Source organism: Phyllostomus discolor, chromosome 13 (genome assembly GCF_004126475.2).
Source record: "Phyllostomus discolor isolate MPI-MPIP mPhyDis1 chromosome 13, mPhyDis1.pri.v3, whole genome shotgun sequence".
NCBI lineage: Eukaryota > Metazoa > Chordata > Mammalia > Chiroptera > Phyllostomidae > Phyllostomus > Phyllostomus discolor.
This window is the reverse complement of record NC_040915.2, coordinates 23491662-23516288: the sequence shown is the minus strand read 5'-3', so window position 1 is coordinate 23516288 and position 24627 is coordinate 23491662. Positions and strand designations below refer to the sequence as shown.

The 24627-nt window shown below is 46.8% G+C and overlaps 1 protein-coding gene and 1 long non-coding RNA gene across 5 annotated transcripts in view; one reads left to right on the top strand and one right to left on the bottom strand.

Annotated features, from left to right (window-relative positions):
• The window catches only part of FAM114A2 (family with sequence similarity 114 member A2), a 28900-nt gene extending 23834 nt beyond the window's left edge, over positions 1-5066 (top strand). For 3 of the 4 annotated variants that reach the window (XM_036014210.1, XM_036014209.1, XM_036014208.1), the window contains exons 13-14: positions 1823-1876; positions 3712-5066. In XM_036014210.1, coding sequence (XP_035870103.1) covers positions 1823-1876; positions 3712-3813 — 156 coding nt within the window. In that variant the 3' untranslated portion in view covers positions 3814-5066. The remainder of the gene's footprint in view (positions 1-1822; positions 1877-3711) is intronic. The other variant, XM_028528309.2, reaches the window with a different exon arrangement.
• Positions 1033-3847, bottom strand: LOC118497940. The gene is made up of 3 exons (XR_004900459.1): positions 3710-3847; positions 3278-3281; positions 1033-1870 (listed from the first exon to the last, which is right to left on the bottom strand). It is a non-coding gene; the product is annotated as an uncharacterized LOC118497940 (long non-coding RNA).
• Positions 5067-24627: the final 19561 nt, after the last annotated feature.

Sequence of the window (24627 nt, the reverse complement as noted above, 5' to 3'; positions counted from 1 at the left end):
TTAATTTTAGACTATTTTCATCATTTCCCAGAAAACTTCATACCATTAGCAGTCATTCCCTTTCCCTCCATATTCTTCTAACCCAAAGAAACACTAATCTACTTTCTGTTGATAGATTTGCCTATTCTGGATATTTAATATGAATGGGATCATACAATATATAGCATTTTGTATCTGGTTTCTTCACTTATGTTCTTGAGGTTCACCCACATTGTATCAATTTTTATTACCAAAAAAATTCTAGTTCATAGATATATACCATACCCCCATATGTATCCTTATGCCAGTACCATGTTGTTTTGATTAGTGTAGCTTTGTAATCAGTTTTAAAATCAAGAAGTATAAGTCTTCCTACTTGGTTCTTCTTTTTCAAAATTATTTTTGTATTTGAAGGGTTTTCTATATGAATTTTAGGATTTCCTTGTTTATGTCTGATTTTTGCAGCTCTAAAGTCTGCAGTATATTTTGTGCTGTTCTCTGAGACTGGTATGAGAAATGGAGTCCTTGATAAAAGAAGAACCCAAAGTTCAACTCTGGTTTAAGGACTGGCACCTTAGGCTCTGGCAACTCTGCAGATGCTAGCAGATGGGCGTATGTTGCAGATGCCAGTCAGTAGGACAGTTGTAGTTAAAGCTGACGTGTTTTTTTTAAGGTATTATAAAAATGTATTGAGGGTGTATGAACTATGGAAAATGATTCAGAAATCAGTAATCGTGAATTAGGATAAAGTGAAGGGCATTATAAATGAGCAAATAAAAATTACTTTGTAGTAAATTCAGCTCATGATACAGAGAACAGATTGGTGCTTGCCAGATGTAGGGGGTGCAGGAGGGCAAAGTACATGAAGATGGTCAAAAGGTATAAACTTCAGGTGTAAAATAGACCATGGGGGTGCAGTATGCAACATGGTGATGGTAGTTAATAATGCTGTACTGTGTATTTGAAAGTTGTGGAGAGTAGATCTTAAAAGTTCTCATCACAAGAAAACATTTTTTTTTTTACCTAAACTTACTGTGGTGATCATTTTGTAGTATTTGCAGATACCAAATCATTATGTTGTACATATGAAACTACCACTAAAGTATTACATGTCAGTTATTACCTCAATTGAAGTAAAAATTACTTTATAATAAGTACATATAAGTGTCATCGTGGCAGCAGTTATTCTGAGTCCTTAAATTTATTTCGGTTAAGAGAATGGCCCAAATTTAATTCCTTTACTTTTGAATTCAGATTATACCTTACAGATCTAACCGAATGATATAGCTTCTCTTTTCCTCTTATATTTTCTTTAAAAGAGATCTTGGTTTCCTGAAGTTAATCTTTTGAGGCCAAATCTTCCCATGTGTTTCATAAGGGTACTTGAACCCAGTTAGTCAGCTGTAAGCGCTAACGCATGCGAGCAATAAATTTGCATTATTTTGGTGGTTTTCAAACAGCCATCTTAAAAACCATTGAGTATTTTGAGCACACACTTCATATCTGCATATTTTGTTTTAAAATTTTTCTGAAGTTTTTTGGTCAGATGTCCCATGTCTGTTCCCTCTTCCAAAATGAAAATACTTTTTAAAATCAATAAAAAATTGCAAAGGTATACATTTCTCAATTTGGATAGCACAGAAAGATAGAAGGAAATTTAAAGCACTTCCAGAGATGACATTTTGCTCTGTCAGTCCAGACTCTTTCTGTGCTTACATTTATGTATGGGTGTGTGTATATGCCGTGTAAGCATGTGTGTGTACACACGTGTTTCAAAGTGGGATCATACCATGTTTATTGTTTTTTTAATCTGCTGTATTTACCACTTTGTCCTTTATTCTAGGCCAAAGAAAAGGCAGACGTCCTTAATCTGTTAATTACTGCAGTATTTCTGGAGGTTAGTAGCAATTGTTTTTAAGTCTCTCACTTCTGGGCATTTTGTATTAACTCTTCTTAAGTCATTATTTTTTGGCTTTTTTGTTTTTTTCACGAGATTGGTAGGTTAGCCATATTGATGCATATATGACCAAAATGATGTATATCTGATGAATATTCCCTCCTCATTAATTACAAAATATAAAAGATGAAGCTGCTGGGTAAAGTACACAGGAAACAGTAGTACTGTAAGTTACCATTACTTTGTACTAGTGTTTGGCAGTTAATGGACAACTCTTAGTAACAAAACACCTTCTGGAGACTGGCGGGTAAATATGAAGGGTTGAAAACTAAAAACAGGCAAGCATTGCTTCTTAAAGAGCTAAGGTTTATGAGAGATTTATTAAAATGAAACAGAATAGTTTGTCGTTTTCTTGCCAAGAAATTTACTTTGTTTTGTCAGAGGGGTAACCATGATTTAATAATCCTTAGTCCATTAGATATGAGGAGAGGGTTGTTTAAATCCACGGAAAAGGGGGTTCAGGAGGAGCCCACGATGGATTATATCGCTTCCATGGGTGACACTTTCTGGATTCCATGTTTTAAGAACTCTATCTTATAAATTAATTGTGTGAACAATTTAGATGTTTGATGATTTCTTTAAAACATTTATGTAAGTCTGGGGGTGGGGAGAAAATTTTTTTGATAATTGGTTAATATGAATTAAAAAAGACTTTTTTTTTGCTTTTGGACTGTTACTTTAGTTTTAAATTATTTTAAAGTCACCACCAATGAGATGTCTTTAATTCTTTTAACTGCACAATTTACCTTGAACAGTCAGGGAGATCATTCTGATTGCTTAAACAACTTTTTAAAAAGTAAGTGTGTGATTTAGTAGATGGCAGAGTAGTATGGGTGAAAGAAGTTTGCAAACCAGGAGCCTAGCCCTGTCCTGGATCTTCCCTGATTTTCTCTGCGTGACCCGACACCAGGCATTTACCTTCTTAGCAATCTCAGTTTCCTTATTTACAAAATGAGAGATTGAACTGGAGAGCCTCTGAGGTCTCTTTGGCTTGGAAATTCGGTATCAGATGTCTCGCTGAAGTTTAAATAGGAGTACTTGCCATTGGTAAACTCAAAATAGGTAAACTCACTTGATATGGGTTCTCTGTTGCTATTTTGAGTTGGTTGTTCTTGCTTACAGATTTGAAACACTTGTCCTTGCAAGTATACATTTTACCTTAATGTAATGAACTCTGTTGTTACTCTTTTGGAAGGTCAGAATTTGTCAGATATAAAAGAAGTCTGACAAAATCTGAGCATGATTTCATAAGGCTTGTCATAAATATGTTTGTTCTACTAGACAGAAATATATCTACACTGTATCCTCTTTGAAAGCTATATTGTTTATATTTGTGAGCACCTAGCTCATGTTCACTGATTGTGTTAAGTCCATAAAAGAGGAATTATCACAATGGGCTGGAAATCCTGTTGGGGTAGGTTTTATAGGCTTGTGAAATCCTCTTTGAGTAATTGAGTAAAATGCCATGACAGGATCTTCCTGTTCAATCAAGGAATAAATAAGCTTTGAGTGCCAGATTTGAGCAGGATGCCAAAGAATGGCTGTTATTTCTGATGGACAAGTTGGACAAAAATGCTGACTTTTTTTTTGTGCTTTCATGCTATCTTAAGAGTTAGATTATTCTTTTCCCATGTAACTTTACTGAAATGGTTAAGTCTGCCTTTATTTATTTGCCAGGCTTCAGATTCAATTAGATTTATAAAAATTAATCTTTGTTGTTGCTGTCTTATGGTGTATTTTTTAAGTGACTGCTGTTTTTTTTCCAATCCCAACAGGCATCAAACAGTGCTTCTTATATTCAGGATGCCTTTCAGCTCCTCTTGCCTGTGCTGGAGATCTCGCTCATTGAGAACAAGACGGAGTTGCCGGAGGAATGAGCTGCAGGGCCGGAAGCCTTCGTCAGAACATTGAAGAACAGAGAAGATTGACCTGAGACTTGTGATGGCCGAGAAATGCCGTCCTATTTTGGGTACCCTTGCAGAACTGAGGGGGAAGAGCTCTTTTAGCATGTAAAAATTCAGGCAGGATAGCAGTTTCACAGGAAGTTTGTTGCCCTCACCGTTTGGCTGACGTATTCAGATTCTCACACTGCTCTCCCCAGTTGTTATAATTAATAAATTATTTGAAAAGAAACTTTTTAAAGAATGTTAAAAAATATTCCCTCTAGCTAAAGGTTAGTGGGACATTCAGGCAAAAATATTGGTCTTTTCTTTGATGGTGCAGAACACTAACAATTTTGTCAAGGATACCATTTTGTAGCCCATGGATATGATTGGTTGTTAAGCAAGAGAAAAAGTACTTAATTTAATCTGGAATTCATGTGCTTGATCTGTTGATGTCATGCACTTTCTTTCTTTAATAAAATCTATGGCTTTAAGAAACTGAGCATATATAAACTCCGTGATGACTACCTTTTATTACACAAATTCTTGGAATTGGTTAGAAAGTTTCATCTGCTCTTTAATTCTCAGCAGATAGTTGGCATTGAAGAAAAGCTTATTGAATATACTTGTAGTCCCACAAATTAACTGTAGCAATAGCAGTGTGCCCTTTGGCTTCAGATTACCCTCCCACCCCAAAATGACAAGCTCCAAGTTGTAGTTGACCTCCACTCAACTGGATTCCAGACCAAGAGTGCCATTTAGAGAAACAGTGTTGTGTTTGCAGGTGTTCTGAGTCTCTGCAGGGTGTTTTCCATGCATGCATGTCCCATGTGCAGGATAAACTCTGTAAGAGCCAGCTCCGGGGAGTGTGGAAGCGCTTTTAGTCAAGGGGTTTCGCTGTTCGAATCTTGTTGAGGTGGACTGTAGAGTCCCATAGAAATGATGTTCATTCATCACAGGATCTGACCTGTTAGGTATGGTATATTTTTCTCCATTCTTTTTGTTTTAATGTATTCTTTAGCATGTTTATAAATACAGCTTTATTCTTTAGATCTTCAGCCTCCTCTTTGTTCTCTTTGACAATTTAAGAGAGTAAAAGGGTGTCATCTTTCTACAAGTTATTTTGGCATTCTCTTTTTTAGAAAGTTCTTCAACTTTGTGATTTTTAATGATTTAGAGAACTTTTGTGAGTTCTGCCATTCATCTTCTAAAACCTTTAAATAAAATGAAATAATTGTTTCAGTTGATCCCTTCATTTGTTTAAATATGAGCCCCGATATCTTTCTCAGACCAAAGAAATCACAAAACCATAACGAAGACTGATACCAAGACTGTCTCTGTGTACTCACCTTATTTGGGGTAGGGGTCAGTTTGTAAGCAAGGAGGTACGCCAACCACACAAAAATGTAGCTCTGCTTTTATTTTCCTCTAATGTGTTCAGAAAAATTATTGAATATTTCTTTTTATATAGATAAATTTTATCCTCCCCAAAGTGAGTAATTTTGCAGTTTCAGAAAAACAGTTGCCTCGTTGTTAATAAAGTTGGTGTTCCAGGTCTGATTTGTTGCCTCAAGCTCAGTTGCTGGGTCTGAGCTTGGAACCCTGAGCAGGGTGCTCCATGAGGAGGATGCAGAGCTGGTCACACACTGCCTGCTGCCTGCTCAGACTCCTGTAAACTGAAAACCCGCAGTTTCTACTCTTTGATCCAGAAGCACATCTAAGGCTTTCTTTCAAGAGGAGAGAGATGGATGTGAGGGACAGAGCAGTGACTCTTCTTTTGTGTCTAACTAGAATGTAGTCCTGAATTCGACCAGGTTTAGATACGACTTTACAAAAGCCAGGTGTGACTCACTGCCTTTTTTTCTTCCTCATTTCTCTCTTGAGCTTCCCACCCCTGTCCACCCAAATATTTTTTACTGTATTTAGGAGACCACCAATGAAATGACAAAAGGACCGATTAATTCTGAATAACTCCTAAAATACATGAAAAATAAAGTTCCTTGATTCAGTAGAGATAGAAAAAGAGCAGCATAAACATTCATTTGTAGGTGAATAGGTCAATTTAAGGGACATTTTGGAACCTGTTGGATTGTGACGATGGTTTTTGGATGGTACCTGCTTCATTATTCTGTTTGAGGTGGGTATATGATGTAGTTTTTTGATGATACCTACTCTTTTGGTGCTTTTCCTTTAAATTTTCTGGTGTCTAGGATTTACTGTTATGTCCTAATACATGCTACCACCCTTTTTCCAATTCACTTAACAGCTCAATAGGTAACATGTTCAGTTATAGCTGGAGTAAATGCTTCTTTTCCTACTACTGAGATCTTTAGAGGCTATGATTAAAAAGAAACTTTATAAATTTGATATAAAATAGACTGATTCTTGTTTTATTTTCCATTTTATCTAGTGCCTCAGAAACTTGTTGGACAAGCTATTTTTTCTTACTGCTTTTGATTATGTGTGTATGTGTATGTGTGTGTGTGTGTGTGTGCATGTGTGTGTGTGTGTAATTTTTTAAGGCATAGGTACCCAGATTGACGAACCTCTGAAATGTGAAATAGTAATTCATATAGGTGGCATTCCCACAAATCCGAAACTATGGCTGACACACACACACACACACACACACACACACGTTTCCTACAGTCAGGTAACAGGACCTTTGGGTTCTTCCGTCTGAATGAGGACTCGCTCTTTGCACTTGTTTTTATCTAAAGACCTGATCGAGGGAGAGATGTTTTATAAATAGTTGCTATTGATGTCATCATTTGAGAAAGACATTTTCCTGTATTTTTAGATGCATTCTAAATTTTAAAGGTGAGAATATTCTTCATGTTGGGAAAATCCAGAATAAAATTGTAGCCACAGCGAGCGCCTAGTAAGCACGATATTTCACAAATGGTAAATATTGAAATCTCCTATTATGTCTTAACAACAATGTGATGCTCATTTTCAGAAAAGACTTGAAGTATTTGAGAAATGAGGAAGTTCTAACAATAGCAGGCCTCTTAATTAACTTGTCATCAAGATCTCTGGCTAATATGTATGAGGAGAATTCTGAGAACTTCCTCACTAGTGTCATTTTCCAACTGCACCCTGATACGCCTCAAACACCAGTTCACTCATTTCTCCCTGTTTTACTTCCGGCTCTTGTTATTTCATTGTCTTGTTATTTCATTGTCTTGTTATTTCATCATTTGGTCAAATCCCCAAATTTGGTCAAATTCACATCTAACTGTTGCTTCCCCAATCGACTCTTCAGGGAAGATTTTTTTAAAAATCGAGCATTCTCTGAATTCATTTGTCCTCTAAGGGAAAGACGAAGACTACCGTGATCCATCACCCCGCCCTTGCACATCAGTGTGGAGTTTCCCAGACGTGTCCGTTTCTGGCTGGCCTACTGTTGTCAGGGCAGATGCCGAGACTGCAAATGGAGTGACATGCTCCGTTTCTGCTTGTCAGCCTCACCTGCTCTTTCTGTACACTCAGGGAGCTGCTATGCTGTTAATCTAGCTCTAAAGAGGAATGCATTTTCCCAGCTTCATTGTGAATGCACTAATATGCTTAGTTTCTTAAAACATTTTTAAGTTGGAATGGGAGTAGCTCGTGGCAGAGTATCTACCAGCCAGTCTCACCTGGTGACTGCTGCACTGACCTCGGCAGTTTCGGCTAAGCCTGTGGAGGCCTGAATTGCCTTCACAATCATTGTAGATGTTTCTGTCAGAATTGAAGGGTTTTTCTTAACCGTTGTCTTCCTTTATTTCTCCCACACATGCCATTGAGAATAATAAGAACTGCAGAGTCAGCATGTATGCTGTAGCAAAAGTTTCCAAGTTAGAATTGAATATACACATTTATGTCAGTAAATCAGCAAACACTTAAGTTACCTTTTTTTGGTCTTTGTTTTGCTTGCCCTGAGTTTCCAGCTTCTGGCATAGGGTCTTACACATGGTAGGACATATATATATATATATATATGTTGGCTGAATGAAAGAAAAGAGGAAGAAAAAGGAAGGAAAGTGGGGAATAATAAGGCGAATAAGAGTGGCCTAGTGCTTTGCTGGTGGTAGAGCATACAGAGCTGGAAGGGACTCTCAGGCAAATAAAGTTAAAACGCCTCATTTCACAGCTAGGTACAGTGAGACCTCATAAGCAAGTGAGTCCCCTGAAGCCGCACAGCTGATAGGAGGCTCTGGGGGGACCTGAATACAAGTCTTTGGATGCCTGGCCCGGCCTCTTTCTGCTGCACCAGCGCTGCACCAGGGCTCTGCACACACTGAGAGGCTACTCCCAGGCACGGGCTGGGGAACAAAATGCAGAATGCGTGGCCTCTGTCCTGTAGGAGGCCACATTGGTGCCACTAGCTGAGCAATGTCTGCATCATAGATGCAAAGCCTTCTGTTGTAATGAATTGTGGGCGAGTTGGATGGACTCATCACAAATCTGGGTATGATAGTTGGGTCCGGTCAGCATTGCAAATATTTGCAGACGCATCCATCAAAACCCTCAAATTGTTACTTTTGTTTTGGTGGCTTATGTCTTAAGTGGCCAGTTTCTGTGTATATAGAACTGCAGAGTGATCTACTGTCCATCAACCAGCAGTAGTTAACAGGACACTAACGTGTGTGGAGCAGCCTGAATACCAGGCACCGTGGAGTACACTTTTCTCTGTAAATCTTCCCAACTGCTCTGCGAGGCAGGACAGTGACACCTTCATTTATGGGCTTGCAGGGTGCTGTAGACATGCAAAATCAAATCTCAGCTCCCTCATTTTCCAGCCCAAGGATCACGAGCAAGTGACTTAATCCCTTAAATGCAGTTTTGTCATCTGTAAAATTATTCTCATAATAGCACTTGTATTCTAAAGGCATTGATAAGATGACATAAAGTGATCTGTGTACAGTACTTAGAATAGTGCCTGCCACAGAGCAAGATGAGCGAATGCTTCGTGAACACTGTGTGGCCCGCACTGTTCTGAACATTTTGCACGTATTACTTCAGTCCTCATGAAATAGGAACTAGGAGCATGCCCATTTACAGATGGAAAACTGAGGCACAGAGAGGTTAACTAAGTTGCCTCAGGTCACCATACCTAACTAGTAGTCAGGATCCCGACCCAGGTGGCTCGGTACCAGAGTTCCTGTTTTTAACCATTACATTACACTGATGGCTGCTGCCATAAGCTATCAGTAAAAAAAAAATGTCACTGCCTATTAGCTACTTTATTACAATTGTGAAACAGATTTAGAGAGTTAAGTGACTTGCTGAGATTGCACAGCTCTAAGGGTAAGAGCCTCTGCAATGTGCGGTCGGGTCATCTGGCTCCCCAGCTCATGTTCGTTATATTTTATTTCTTGTAGGGGAAGAGCTTGGAGGTGCCTGTCTGGTGATCAATATGTGTGGGGGAACATCTGGGCAGATTATCCAAAGCCACTAGGAGTTGGCGTAGAAGGGACGGTGTGGTGACAAGTCACGTTTGCAACAGCAGGAGCAAAGATCACAGTGAAGGAAGAGCATCTGCATCACTTAGTGATCAAAGGAGGGAGGAGCGCTCGAACGTTCACAGCTTTATTCGTATGGCCCCAGACCGGAAACTAGGTGGATACCCCTCAGCCGGTGAATGACGGAACGAATGCGGTGCACCCGTGCCATGGATTGCTACTCAGCAACCAAAAGGGACAAACTATTGATACGCAGAAGAGCTTGGATGAATCTCAAGGGAATTATGCTGAGTGAAAAAAATAACCAACCCTAAAATCTTACATACTGTATAGTTCCATTCATGTAACATTGAAATGACAAAATTATACAAACGGAGAGCTGGTGAACAGTTGCCGGGGGTTAGGGATGGGGCTGGGGGAGGAGGGAGGATGGTATGATTTTAAAAGGGTGACTGGCGAGCTCCTTGTGGGGACGGAGCACCTTGGCTGTGGTGGTGGCTACACAGACCTGCTTGTGATAAGGTGTACGGAGCTGAGTGCGCACTCCCCCACGCGCGTACAAAGGAAAACCGAGGACTCTGAATGGTAGGTGGATTGCATTGCTGTCAATAGTCTGGTTGTGACATTGGGTAAAGGGCACACAGGATCTCACTGTTTCTTACATTTGCATGTGGATCTACAGTGATCTCAATAACAATTTCTATTTTTAAAGAGGGTAGGAGGGGGCCTTGGGCTAAGGGAACCAAAGAGTGAAGAAACATTGTCCACTTCCTGGGTTTAACAGACACCCAGGGGTCCTGTGATTGTCCCTGTCATGAGCACGTGGAAGCAGGAGTGGGGCCAAGTTTGGGGCCAAGTTCGGCTCAGTCTGGCTCCTCTTAATAAGCAGGTACTTTGGTAGCAGGTTTCAAAGCAGGCTGAGGGGAGAACAGGAGGAATTTGAGAAGGGTTTCCTGGGCGATTCTGGACCATCAATCATTCCTCCCTGAAATCCACATATTTAGTGGAAAAGATATTTACAGAATCCTGTTTCCAGCATCACTAAAGCCATATCCTGTATCAGACTGGGAAAAGACGCAGCACAAATTGCATGAACAACGGTTTTGACAGCTGCTCCCCAGGACAGCTGTTCTAATGCTGGCTCAGCCCCTCACTCACAGGATTGATAGGGAGCCACTTTCACTCTATAATCTCAATAATGATCATAGCTGTTCGCTGAGTGCTTATTTTGTGCCGAAGGCTTTAAACACATTGTTGCCGTTACCTTCACAACAGCCCCACAGAGGTGGAACTGCTCTGTGTCTGGCTACAGATGAAGACGCTTGCGGCCTGCCGAGGTTAAGACAGTCGCCTGGGGTCACACAGGGTGAGGCAGCAGAGCGGATTCTCTGCTTGTTGTCATAACCGCAGCACCGACTTCTTGGTTCTCGGCCATAAAAAGAGGAGGTTGGGTCAAGGGGTTTGTATTCTCCGTGGCGCCAGCGGATGCTGAGCCAATTAGCTAATTCTGACCTGAACTTAACAGGGAGCAGTGAAGAAATAATTCAGAAACTGACAATCTTGCCCTACAGGGGAAAAGATCAGCCTGGGCAAGCTAAGAGTCGGAGGGTAACTGAATGATTCTCCACCCTTCAAAGGGACGTGACTTAACTTGGAACTTTCTGTTACATCCTGATGGAAGGTGAACAATACGCCCTTTCTCTCAAATGGAGTTTTGGTCTCTAAAGGGTTCCATTGGTTGAATGCACATTATAACTGTCTCTTTTGATTAACTAGAACACAGGCAGTGGGGAGATAAAATGTCTGTGTGCTGGCTCCTTCAAGTTTACATGAAGCCCACCTGGAAAAGCACCTGGCGCTCCTAAGACTCTAGAAAGAAACTAGGATAGGAGGCACTGAAGGCCAAGGTGGAAGGGAGATAGATACCAAGATCCAACGGGAGGAGAGAGAGAACACAAAACAGCATCCCCCCCCCGTGGGCTCTGCCTTCTCCGTCCACATGGGGGGGCTGACCTGGTGTGGACCGTGATGGCCATGAAGGTGGTCAGAGAGCACCAGGGGCGGTGTCAGGGCCACAGGCTCTGGGGCCCGACTGATCTGGGTTCACATTCTGCCTAAGCGATCTCTACCTGCATTCGCTTGGCTAAGTCCCTTGTAAGCCCAGCGTCATGCCGCCTGTGAAATGGAGTGCTGTGAGCACATTCCTTATAGGGATGTTTTGGGCTTACCCAGGGTTGGCTATGTAATTTTCAGCCTCCAGTGCAAAATGAGAGGGTGGGGTTTTTGTTCAAAAAGCAAGAATAAAGCTTTGCATCTTCTTCCGTGGTCCCCTCTCTTTGCCTGTCATGTTGTTTTTTGTTTCCAATTGAAAGCTGTGCTACCGCAGGCACAGGGACGCTTGCTGTGGGAATGCAGACCTGCACAGGTGCCTGGGGCCCGCCTGGAGGCCGAGTGAATGGAGCCGTGGGTGAGCCGAGGCTTCAAGCCCCCAGCACCTGCTTCGTGGTCACATCTGACTTTGCTAACAGAAGTTAAATGCAAGATAAAGTTAGTAAGCATTTCAAGATGGTGACTATAGAACATTAAACCCCAAGTGTCGGCCCTTCCAAGTGTGGGCCTTGTGTGATTGTCCCGGGCACAGGCCTGTAGGGCTGGCCCTGAAGAACAAGTAATAGTCAGCAGAGGGAGCCCAGCTTCACTCCTTTAGGAACCCCGTAGCTTGTTTTCACTTGGGCTTTGCACCTCCAGCCTGGCTCATGGGAGAGAGTCAGGGAAGGTGTCCTTACCACCTTTGTACGAATGGGAAGCTGAGGCCCAGAGACGGGGTAGGCCTTGGCTGTGTTCACCCTGTGGTTACTAACAGTCAGGAGCGAACAGTGATCTCTGGACTCTCAGCATGGAGCATCTCAAGTTCAGTGCCCCCTGGGCTCCTTGACCTGGGGATTATGAGTGGCAACAGCTCCTGCAGCTTCCTTTGGGGAGCAGCCCACCCTAGGCCCCTGCACAGGTTTCTGAACCCCAGCTTAGTGCCAGCCTCCCGGAAAGCCTTTCCTGCTAAGACCTCCCTATAATATTTTTTTCTTTCACATTCATATCCATCCAAAATTTAATCATGTGGAATGTAGCTTTATCTGTGCTTTTTATATTACTACAAGCATATTTATGGCTCATTAAATATTTTTAACTCTACTTATAAGAGTTTCATAATGTTCTATTTTAGGGGACCTCCGTAATTTATTTGAGGCATCCCCTATCATTAGACTCTTAGGCTTTTTCCAATTATCTTTCAATTACTGAAAGGCAATGTGCAAGTTCTAAATAGGATAATTGTAGTACCTGGCTTGTGGGTCATTGTGAGGATTTAATAAATTAATACAAGAATAGCATTTAGGAAATGAAACAAGTACTATGTATGTGTTAGCTAATATTCTGTTGGCTCTGTTATTTTGATAATGCTACAGTTGATACCATATACACATCTTTGCATATGTAAGTGATTATTTGTAGAAGTTACATCACTGGGTCTGAGGGGAGAGCGTGGTTACAGCTGACACAGAACGTGTTCACATTCTATGGAAGGTGTGCCCTGCAGCTGTCAGGGAGATCGTGGGGGTGGGGTGTAGGGGTCAGGGAGGGTGGGACTGGGCCCCAGGCTTTGGCTAGACGTTTGTCATGATCTGACTGTTATGTCTGAGGACACTTGGGCTACAGTCTGTCTACTTTAGGGCTGAAAACCAGAAGGGGAGAGAGTGTAAAATTTTGGAGAGGGCCCAGAAGAAAACATTGGCCAGCCCAGCACAGAGAGCATCTGCCCTCCAGCTCCAGATTGCTTGTCTTCCTAGGTGCCTGCTGTGGTGCACGGGAGCTGAGATGAAATTGGATGGGACCACTGAGTCTCGAGTAGCCAGAGACCTGTGAAAACAGCCAGGGCTGGCACGGCAGGCGAGCATTGTGTGGAGGGGCAGGGAGGATTAACAGCCGCCTTTGTGGTCGGCCTGCCCCCCACATGTCTCCTCTGTCAGCCATCTTCCATCGCGGAGTGGTAACTTTGTAATTTAAAAGTAATTTGTCTTTAGTACAGCCCTTATATACGCAAATGCCGAAATATGTATTTCATAGCATGAAAGAAGCATAGAATTGTAGAGATGAAAGGGAAAACATTCCATACAGTGTTCTTCTAGAGCAGAAATCTCAAACGTTCATTTGTGAGTCGGGATCCTCCAACAGAATCACTTGGGACTCGTACAAATGTTAAATCCTGGCCCACATGCAGAGTCTGATTCGGTGGGTCCGGAGTGGGCCCCGAGAACCTGCCCCTGTAAGAATCCCCCCAGGCCATTCCTGTGGATGCAGGTGGGCTACGCTTTGAGGAGCTCAGTTCTATTTTATCCCGAGCAGGTTGCCCCCAGGGTGGCCTCTGGTGTTGGGAAGCCCACCACTTCAGGAGACAGCCTATTCCATTTCGGAGCAGCTGTGACCACAAGAATGTTCTGTCTTAGGTGGAGCTGGGATCTGCCTCTTTAGAAATTCCACCCAATCTTCCTAACTGTCCACTCAGGCCAAGCAGACAACATCCAGTTCCTCCAGGCTTCGATGGGCAGGGCGACAGAATCGTGAAGAACGGAGGGGTAGGCCCTTGCCCCTGCCCTGAAACAAAGTATCCAGGGCTCTGGGTCCCTGGAGCCTGTGCTTCCTGGGCTAGAGGCAGCTCCCTCAGGCTTACAGGCTCTTTGAGGCCGAGGCCTTGCTGAGGTGGACAGAGACTAGGAGACAAGGGGGGGTCTATAGTCCTCATTCTGCAGCCCAGGTCTCTGCCTGACCCGTCTCCTGCCTGGAGATACATGGGGTTTTAGGCAAAGGGACTTGGGGTGAGCACCGAGTCCCTGTGGGTTCTTGGGAGAGCACCCGTGGGGGCCTCTGTTTCCTCCCCTGCCCAGTGGGCTGACAATATGGACCCCACAGGGCAGATGTGCTCAGCATAGGAGACACTGTCCACACACAGGCTCTGTGACCTGTAACCTGCCAGGCAGATGCCAGCGGCTGTCACTCTCTTTGTTCTCAGATTGGTGCGCACAGAAGGAAACTCCGTCTAGGTGAATTCTGCCCTAACGTGTGAGTTCCAGAGTTTCTGCTTACCTGGGTTTTTTTTCCTCTGTGTCCAGGGCATGTCCTTCAAGGGGCTATGATTTGGGGCATGGTGGGAGAAGGGGCCCGCTCAGCAGAAAAGGTCCCCAGTGTCACCAGCAGTCTGATTAGGATTTACAGGAAAAAAAGTGTTTATCAGGAAGTGTGGAGCCACAGACAACAATATTGGGGTACGGGAGGGAATATGTGAGCAGAAATGGCCCCTCCTGCCTGTGAGTGGTTCAAGTTCGCTCGGACAAGCTCATGCATGTCATGTGTACATACACCACACATGGTCACTCGCTTGTCATTCCATACAGCAGGTGTCCGCACCGCTTCCCACGGCCCACAGGAGCCCCGAGGCAGATCCCCGTGTGTGTGGTGCTTAGAAGACTCCAGGTCTTTCCTGGGGGAAGTGCTTAACTGTAGGGCCACCAGTTACTGTCGACAGGGGACAGGAAGGCTTCCTCGACAATAGCCATGCCCTGCCTGGCTGGGGAAGGACCCTGGACGGGCAGAAGCAATCCAGGATCCCACTCTCACCACAGCACCTCTTTCCTGGTATGTTTTTGGAGATGTCACTTTTCTTCTCTGGACTTGTTTCCCTTTCTGTAAAATGGGTCCATAATCCCTTCCATACCCACTTCTGAAAATGGCAGTGGGCATTAAATGGAATAATGGATGTGGAAGTGGTTTGAGAAAGCTGAAAAAACTGTGCACATGCAAAAGGGGGAAGGAAAAGGGGAGAGGTGGATGGCAGAAGAAGTGAGCCCTGACAATTTCAAGTCATACCATCAAACCAGCCTCTCACCTGGGCCTGTTTTTCCTCCACCACCGCCTCTAGGGTTTGGCAAAGCTAATGACAAAGAGAAGGAGCAGCAGAAATCAAAGGGAGGCTGCGTGCGGAGCAGCAAAGAAGGCGGAGCTGATGGTGAGGCTCCCGTACTCCTGCTGGGTCAGAACAGTTGGGAGACGAGCCTCCTTGTGGCTCCCGGCCAGCTGCCCATGTGGACACGCTCTCTGGGTGACTGCTGGCCAGGTTTCGGCTGTTCCTGGCAGGCAGATGTCCTGGGATGGGGCCGGCGGGGGGGGGGGGGGGACTCTGCCCAGGGACAAGAGGACCCAGGGATAAAGTTGTTGGTTAGCTGTGAAGGAACTTCGTTGCTTTGTGACTGGGCAAATCAGTGGACTCAAACCTCACTTATAGAAGTTATTGACTGAGTAGGGCTCAGAGGCCTGGGAAAAGGGACTGCAGGATTCACGGGGCAGCAGCGGTGGTTTGGAGGAACCCTGCTCCCTATCCTGTGCCAGCCTTCCTTTAGTTGGTTAGGAGGCCATCAGCTCTGTCTAAGCGTCCTTTGTCTAGTGCAGCCACATTCCCAGGCAACCTTCTCCTTCACCCCTGGAAATTTACCTTCCAAACAAACATCTCTCTGCAGCTTGTGAAGCAGCAGATGAATCAGTGTAGCTGCCTTCTGCCTTGAGCAGCTCTTGAAGTTGAACAGTTGGGACAGTTAGATGACACCCAGCATTTTCCTGTGGTTGCTGCTCGCCCCTTTGTCCTGTCCTCGTAGCCTCTCAGTGCCTGGAGGCTCTCTCCCTCCTCTGCCTTCCCCATGCTCTCCAGAAGGACTCTGACATCCACCATTCACGGTGTAAGGTTATATAGCCTTGAGACAGTGTGGGAGTCCGGACTAAAACCTGTGTCTGTCCATCACAGTGTTCCCTTCGCTGCTCTGTGCCGCCCCAGGTTATATCTCCTCCCCACCAGTGCTGCTCCTCTTCTGGTTTGGTGCCCTGGGCATCTCCCACCCCAGCTGAGGGTCTGGAGGAGAGTGGAGGGCAGCGAGGGCACCGGACACTGAGGGAGAGTCAGGCCCAGCACCAGGCCCTGGACACTGGCGTTGGGTCTCCCTCGCAGGAGGACGAGTGCTGTAAGAGGCTCCAGCCTGCAGGTTCGGACTCCCCAAGCACTGAAAAACCAGGGAAACTGAGTCCTGAAGGGGAAAGGACTTGTCAGAGGTCACCCCTGGAGTCAGAGCAGAGTGGGACTGATCCCAGGGCTGCTCAATTGTAGTGCAGAAACGAACTCATTGGGGAGGCTCTGGCTGGAGGGCTGCTGTCACCCGAAGGTGGCTGGAGGGAGTGCCCAGTGTCAGATGTCAGAGCAGAGCCGGACCTTGGACCAGGGTCACCTGAATCCTAGCACAGGGCTCCTCCCACTGCCCTAAGCAGACTGAGTTCCTGGCCTTGAGCTGGAGGAGACAAGGGGCGGAAGCACCATCTCTGTCCCCAGAGGAAGCGCTGGGCCTCTCTGCAGAAACATGTGTGCCTGTGAATCAGACCCCATGGAGTCCAGTGCTGGACGCCCAGGATTGCAGCGGGCTGAGGGGAGACAGCGCTCCGTGGGCCCTCAGAAACCTTCAGGCCAGGGTCCGGGGAGTGGAGGGGCCAGGGCATGTGGTGTGTAGTGCAGAGGGAGATAGAAGCAGCAGGGAAGGGCTACTGAATTCCGGAGGAATTCAGGGTATGAGGGAGTAGAGTCTGAGGTCAGAGGTTGGGACCCCCATGACCTCTCTGGGGGCTCCCATGTGCTTTAGCCCTGCTGCCCCTGCCACTTCCTTTCTGCCTTGTCTCCTTGGCGAGGTCTGACTTTTCCTCTTGTCACACAGAACCAGGAGATGATCACCAAGGAAGAGATTAACCATCAGTTAACTGCAGGAACCAGCTGACATGGGAGCCCAGGAGAAAGGGCGGTGGGGGGTAGGGGGAGTGAAGGAGGCATGTCACCCAGTGACACTGTTACTTAACACTAGTCAGGCCTATGTGCTCACCATTGCTTTCTTGTCTCACTTAGGTCATTTCGACCTAGCATCCTAGCAACAGCAAAGCCCTAATATTTATTTACTGAGCCCCTGCTATGTGTACCATGGTCATGGTGCTTGGAGCTGTTATCGGTTGTTTGATGCAACTCCTCAAACCACCCAACAGGTCTGTAGTAGCAAGCTTCTAAATTACAGGTGAGAAACAGGTCAGAGAGGTTAAGAGGCTTGCCTAAAGTCAACGTGGCTGTGGGGTGGGGGGACAGGAGAGGTTCAAATTATCTGTCTACCTGGGAAACACACGAAAATCCCGAGCCCATCCACATCACAGTGCACTGTATTGCCCTTAGCCCCCTGCCCCGACCCAGGCCCCCATCAGCCTAACGCAGGGGGTAATGGCTGTAACCATTCAGGGCATCTGGAACAAACTAGACTGGACCAGAATCCCAAGGCACAGCAGAGAGGAGAGTGGGGTAGGATTCTTGCTGGCCCCAGGGACAGAGGGTGGGGGGTGGATCCAAGCACTGCCACGGAGCAAATGGGAGACCTTGAGCACCCTCTCTCAGCGCCTTTGTGGTCTATTTCCTGGGCTGTAGCCCTGGAAATTAAACACCCCAGAGTAAACCTGTTTCGGTTTCCAGGGTGTTTGGCTCCATCTTCTGGTCAGTTCTGATTACTGCACGGAGAGCTCACCACCCAGGCAGGGAAAGAGTTTAGCCTCTTCCTGGAGCTGCTCCTCTAGGCCTCCCTCCAGTTTAAACCCGAAGTGGTGGATCTCAGGAAAAGGGAGGGGCAACTGAGGCCAATGGCTCCCCCTGTGTCTCTCCCTTTACATCTCCTGGGCTTTTAATGGATGGGTTCTAGGTCAATGAAGTGCTTCCAAGACACTCTCTTGAACCTGTGCTCAGTCACCTTCCAGAAACAAGTAGATTCTGGGCAGGAGGAATGAGCTCAAGCCTAGACTCTACCTGGAGGCTCCAGCTTCTGAAGCCAGAGAAGAGAACAATGGCCATCTCAGGTCCTCCCCAGCCAGGACTGGCAGGTGAAGCACAGCCGCCTCATCCTTGCCTTTCTTCTTACTCCAGCCCTCCAGGTAGCTCCCTGCTGCTGGGGAGCAGGTGGAGAAAGACGGCCTGCAGAGAGAAATAGGCAGGGGTGGGAGGCTCCACAGTGTATGTGTGTGTGTGTGTGTGTGTGTGGAGAGAGAGAGAGAGAGAGAGAGAGAGAGAGAGAGGGCGACAGTGATGATGAAAGAGACAGAGACAGAGACAGAGCCCTGCCCTGGCACTCAGTAGTTTTCCAGTTTTTTCTATGGTTCACTTGCCTTCCCTGTCCTTATCTTCCCTGAAATACCCCTGAATCTCCCCCCAACTACCTTTGCACTAGGGCAAGCTTCAGGGGGTTCTGCCTCTAGCAAAGATTCCCAACCCACCCTGCCCTGGAGGCATGTGGGGAGGGGCTGAGGGCACTTGCTGATTCATCCCAGAAGCAAATGCTGCAAGCTGCGGAAGCAAATGCCCCACTCTGCTCAACAGACCGTCTGTCACTTCTCATTACCTCCAGGACCTGGAGATGACTCTATTCCCGGAAAACACCAGCAGAGCCGCCAACTCCTGGTGGTTGGCGCGTCTCCTGTCAGTGGCGGCGTTCCTGGGGGCGGACTTCCGCTCACCCAGAGCAGAGTTAATGAGGCTCAGCCCCAGCCCACTGACACCCCCAGGCTGAAGTTCACTGGATGCTCTTCCTTTCCCAGGAGTGCCCAGCTGTCCTCTCTGCTCAGGCCAAGCCCCACTCCTCCGGGAAGCCTTCCCTTTCTAAACTTTCCCAGTACCTACTGTCTTTGTCCTTTAGTGCATTTTGCTCCATAATATGTCATGTGAAGGGCTATTGTATGTTATAAGCCTATTGCACTAACCCTGTGAGTGAAAAAGGAAATCACGAACTTCCTATTGTTTCAGAGTAAGAGCTCTTCATAAAACAGAATGTTATTGGGTGCTGTGAGTTCTCCAGGTGCTGTTCTAATCACCTGTTATCTAATAACTCACATGATGCTCACGACCACTTACAGAACAGGAACCTGGAGTATAGAAAATTGTCGCTTGCTCAAGGTCCTATCTGTAGTCAGCGATGGAGGGTGAAGGAGATTTTATGGCTGATTCCTCCCCTTTCCCACTTTATTGGCTAGTTCCTGAAAGTCTACTGTTGGAGCTTTGTCCTTTTATATTAAGGCTGTAATTTGTATAATACAGATAATTTGGGGGGGCAGGAACGAGAGCTGAGGAGGATGCTACTTCCTTGGAATAAATAGGTTTTACTTTAAAAGAAAAAGAAAGTCAAGTGTGGGAAGCGCCAGGTCAAACTGCCACCTCTGTAGCACGGCTTCTTGGAGCCTTAGCACGCTGGGCTGCCGTGCTGTGAGCCTGTAAGAAGGGGAGGAATGTGTCCTTGTCACTGGAAGAGATTGGCCCCAGTGCTCTATTCTCAGGTCGCCTCTCAAACTAGACTTTCATGGAGACTTCCTTGAGAAATGCTGCTGGAACCCACTGGGTCACCACACCACAGCTGACCACAGTTACTGTGTGTGTGGTGCTCCGTGTGGACATGCACTGGCTGCTCTTTGTTTGCATTTGGTGGCTTGCCTGCCACGTGGCGGTTTCTCAGGTGGCAAGACAGGTTAACCCAAATTACTCACGTTTTCCTCCTTCCAGGCCTTCAATGCCCTGTCGCTATCCAGGGGCATTCACAGCATCCAGACCGTGGAGCATGAGCCTCCTCTTGTCCTAGGTCCTTCTTTGACCTCGCTCACTCGCTCACTGTTTCAGAAAATGTTTTTAGCATCTCCAAGGTGCTAGGCCCTGGGGGGAGCTGGAGGCGATCAGAACCTGCCCCTGGCCTGGGGTCTGTTTGGATGGACCAGAGGGGCACACAGGGAGGGGTGGGGCAGTGGACTGTGGGACAGCAGAGAGGGAGAGCAGTTAGCCCCTGGCGGGCATCTTGACGCCCTTCACACCAGTCTGACTATGGAAAGTAGTAGACTTGGGGGGAAGGAAGAATTTATGTCTAGGACTCCAGGGAACAGGGGCCACATTTGCCTTGTTTTTGCTGAACCTCCAACAACTGCAGAGGGACCCCAGACTTTCCCCCAGTGAGTGGACAGGCGTCTGCTCCCTTCTCTAAACCCCTTTCCTCCCCTCTGCTTTCTGTTTATCAGGGCTTGGTTTGGGCACCCACCCCCGAACCTACTGACGAGTGAGCCACTCCAGAGACAGTTTCATGGAACTCTGGAACACACGGAACTCAGAGCTCACACGGAACTCTGGAAGAGCAAAAGGACTTGAAAGTTCACGAGTGGATTTTCATGGAATCAAGAGTCCTGGAACATCAGAGTCGACTGAGCACTGAGAGGGTGTATTGCTATCCAGAGTAGTGACAGGACAGGCACTGTGACACTGGGCGGGGCCACCAGCCAAGGGAGACTCTATCTGTAGTGGGAATAAAAAGGCGTGACTTGGTGGTAATGAGAGAGCCTGGTCTGAGGCTCATCTCTGCTGTGGGTTCTGGGTAAATTACCTACCATCTCCGATCTGGGTTTCTGCTCTGGTGTGATGGAAACACTGCAGTAATTTCCCCTTATCGGCGGTTTCCTTGTCTAAAGTTTCACTTACCCACCATCAACTGCGGTCCAACAATATTAAATGCAAAATTCCATAAACAATTCGTAAGCTTAAAAAAGACCCCGCTGTTCTGAGAAGCGTGATGAAATCTCGCGCCCTCTCGCGGGAATTCCCCCTATACCCAGCGCCTGCACAGCGTGGACGCTCCCCGCGACGTTGGCCGCGCAGCAGCCATTTTAGGGACCAGACCGAGTCTCTCGGTAACGCGCGCGCGGAGTCCAAGTTCTCGTCGGCCGCGGTTCACTTCGGAGCAGCCCGGGAGCGGGAGGCTAGTGATGCGGGCAGTGCGGGCGTGCCAGAGAGGAGCCGTGAGGTGCTTCCGTTCGGTGGAAAGGCGAGTACAGTGTAAGAAGACGTTTTGTGAGCGAGAGGCCACGTTCACCTAACTTTTATTGCAGTATAATTGTTCCAGTTTATTATTAGCTATTGCTAATCTCTAACTATGCCGTCTTTATAAATTAAGCTTTACCATAGGTATGTGTATATAGGAAAAAAGCAGTATACACAGGCGTTGGTGCTGTTGGTGGTCTCGGGTAACCCCTGGGGTCTGGGGTGTGCGGCCCGCGTCTCCGTGGATAATGGGGGGCAGGGGGGGGTGGGGTCCGTAATTCTTGCCCTAGCTACAGAAGGAGAACCGAATGCATCTGCGGCCCTCAAATATCCCACTTTGGCCTATTTATTATCTTGAGTTACAGTTGTTTGAAAAACAGCCAGAGCCAGAAGGACTCGCTGCGCTCCTTTGCGTCCCTGAAAGCAGGACATAAGTTTCCCAGGACGTGACAGGTGCCGTCCCTGTAGCAGGAGGAAGGGGGACATCCTTATCGCCAGGGAGAAGGACTTGAGGACGGAGAAAGCTGTGCACACAAGCTCGTCACCTCGTCACTCATTCACTATCCCAGGTCCAAACTGCGCTGTTTTGTCAGTTCTTCGCAATTTATTGTTTCTTTGTCCAGAAGGTATAAATGCTGCCTGCTTTGGTCACTTTTTTGAGTCTCGTATTTTGTAATGGGGTTCTCATATGTGCAAAATCAAATTTGTGTTTCTCCTATTAATCTGCCTTTTATCGACTAAATTAGACCAGCCAAAGAGCCTAGGAGAGAAGAAGGGAAACGTTTTCCTCCCAACACTACTCTGTAATTGGCGTGAGGATTTAGGCTGGGGAGTCTCCAAGGCATGCTGGGTCAGGGCCCCCCTTCTCCTCTCTGGGCCCTGGTGTTACTGTCTCCAGGGTGCAGGAAGGCTGCTCATCTGGCCAGGACAGCAGCACCCAGTGGGGAGAGGACGGTGACTCAGGAGGGCCCTGGGGGAATGGAAGGGCTACTGCTTTAGACATAACCAGGATTCTTCACCCCCGCTACCCCCTGGCTTCTCAGAAGGGTCCAGCTGGTTGTGGTAGCTGCTGTGGGCCCCACAGCTGGAGTTCCCTCTCCTTCTTCTTTCTTGCTGGGACAGGTTACATAGCTCACGGGTCACGAGCTCCTGTTTGTGCTGAGTGCTGGGCTCAGTGCCCTGCACGTTCAGCCCCTGGGCATTCTGGCCTTTCCTGGAGGGGCCCGAGGGAGCTAGACCTGCGCTTCCTCTTCCCCCACCACGGCTCTTCATTCGCACTGACTCCCGTGACTTCATCTCTGCCGGTGCAGGAAGGGGGACGTGCGCTGTTCTGACCACTCCTGCTGCTCCTGTCAGCACAGGCAGCGTTGTCTCCAAAGCACATCCCCGCCCCACCTCCATGAGGCATGCCAGGCAGGACTCCGGGCCACCTGTCACAGGGGGAGTGGACCCTGAGCAGACAGAACTGGAACTTGTGGCCTGGTATTCTTTGCACTATGCAGGTGACTGCCAAAAGTCGTGTAAGAATCACACAAGAGCTCCCTAAAATGCAGACTCCTAGGCCATTGTCCCCAGAGAGCAGATTCATAGTAGGGTCAGTGGGACCTGAGCATCTGTATTTTTGACAGGTGCTTAGGAATGGTGACAACACGACAGAACTTTGAGGACCCCTCACCTTCTAAATCCCAGGGGGTGGTGTTTAGGAGAGGTCCAGAGGGAAAAGTGATCTTCACTGAGTGTTCAGCAATGTCAGGCACATTAAATGGATCATCACCTGAGAAGGAGACATTATTATTCTCTTTTTGTAGAGAACACTGAGGCTTGGGGAGGTTACATAATTTATCCAAACTTGAAAAGTCGGGATTTGAACTCGGGTCTCATAGTTCCACAGCCCAAATCCCTTCTACTTCAACTTTCCCAGTGAAACCATCCTCACGCTTCCTCACCCCCATTTCTAAAACTCTTTGCCTCTATACTTCCCCCGTGGAGTTGAAGGTTTGTTCTAGCTTCCCGAGCCATGGGGAAATGTCTTTTCTTGCAAAGCTCCTTTGTTGCCAGCAGGTGGCAGTGCTGGACTAGGTTTGTGGGTAAGGCGATGGTGCCACTAATTGGAGGACTGTAATCTTTCGTTTTCCTCAACTGGTTTTACAGCCTCTTTTCTTCCCACTCTTGAGGCATCCTAGGCTGTTGGATTTACATTTGCTGAGCTAGTGCTTTTTAGCACCTCGTCGTCTTCCAGGTTGAGGCACCCTAGGAATTCCAAGTCCCCTAGAGCCTTCATCTGATGATTGTAGACCTGGATGCTAGCTGTCGCTTCAGTTTGCATTTGCCAAGTATATGGGTGGCACCCTGAATGCTTCCTCTGCATTACCTTGGTTGATCCTCCCTACCCCACAAAACCTCTCTGAGTTCGGGGCTATCATCCCACCCGTTTGTTCAGAAGGGAAAACTGAGCTCCAGGAGGTTAAGTCACTTGGGGGAGGTCAAGGAGCTGGTGAAATGGCAAAGCCAGGCTTGGATCTAGAAGTTTCTGGCCTCAGAGGCATCCACATAACCTTATGCTCTCATTTACACAGATGGGGAAACTGGCGCCTGAAAAAGGAAGGGACTTACTCCTGGGATTTTGTGGCAGTACTGGGACAAGAATCTAGGCCTTCTCCAAATTCTGGGCCTCCCCTAGCTCTTGACCTCACACAGCTGTGGATGAGCGCCTGGGCAACAGGGAGTCTGTGGGGGAGGGCTGTGCCCAGAGGTGGCTGGGAATGTGGAATTGTGGGTCTGGGAACTTATCAGCCCTGTCACCATGTGTCCCCACCCTAGCATGGTCTGGCATACAGTCGGTGCTCAGTACTTATGGAGGGAATGGGCATTCCTCCTCTTTGACTATCTTCTCAGGCTCTCTTCCCTGGCTGCCTAACCAAGTGGGTGTTCTGTATTCTTGGGGTCCTTCAGCTCTGCCGGGAGCACGCACAGACTGCCTCCTTGTTCTCCAGCTTCCCAGATCGGTCCTTTATCTGTCCTGCCTCCACTCCAGATGGAAAGACTCTGGGGGACAATCTCTTCTCTTCCTGTGTATGCCTCACAGTGTCTAGCACAAGGTTGAACATAAAATAAGCTATAGACGAAAATAACAGTCTGCTGCTCTATCCACGCAGTGCACAGTCACGGTTGCAAAGCAGAAACTGAGCCAAGGGAAGAAAATTAAAATCACCCCCATGATAACAGGATCTTTTTTTTGATGATATTTTAATGGAACTGAGTTTTCCCTTTCTTTTTTTTTATTGTGCAAGAAATACATATTTATCATACAAATGTAAATAATACAGGTAAGCAAAAACATTTTAATTTGCTGGAAATGCCATCTTGTAAGCCTGTCAGCAGTCCCATTAACAATGATAATGTTAACAACCGCCC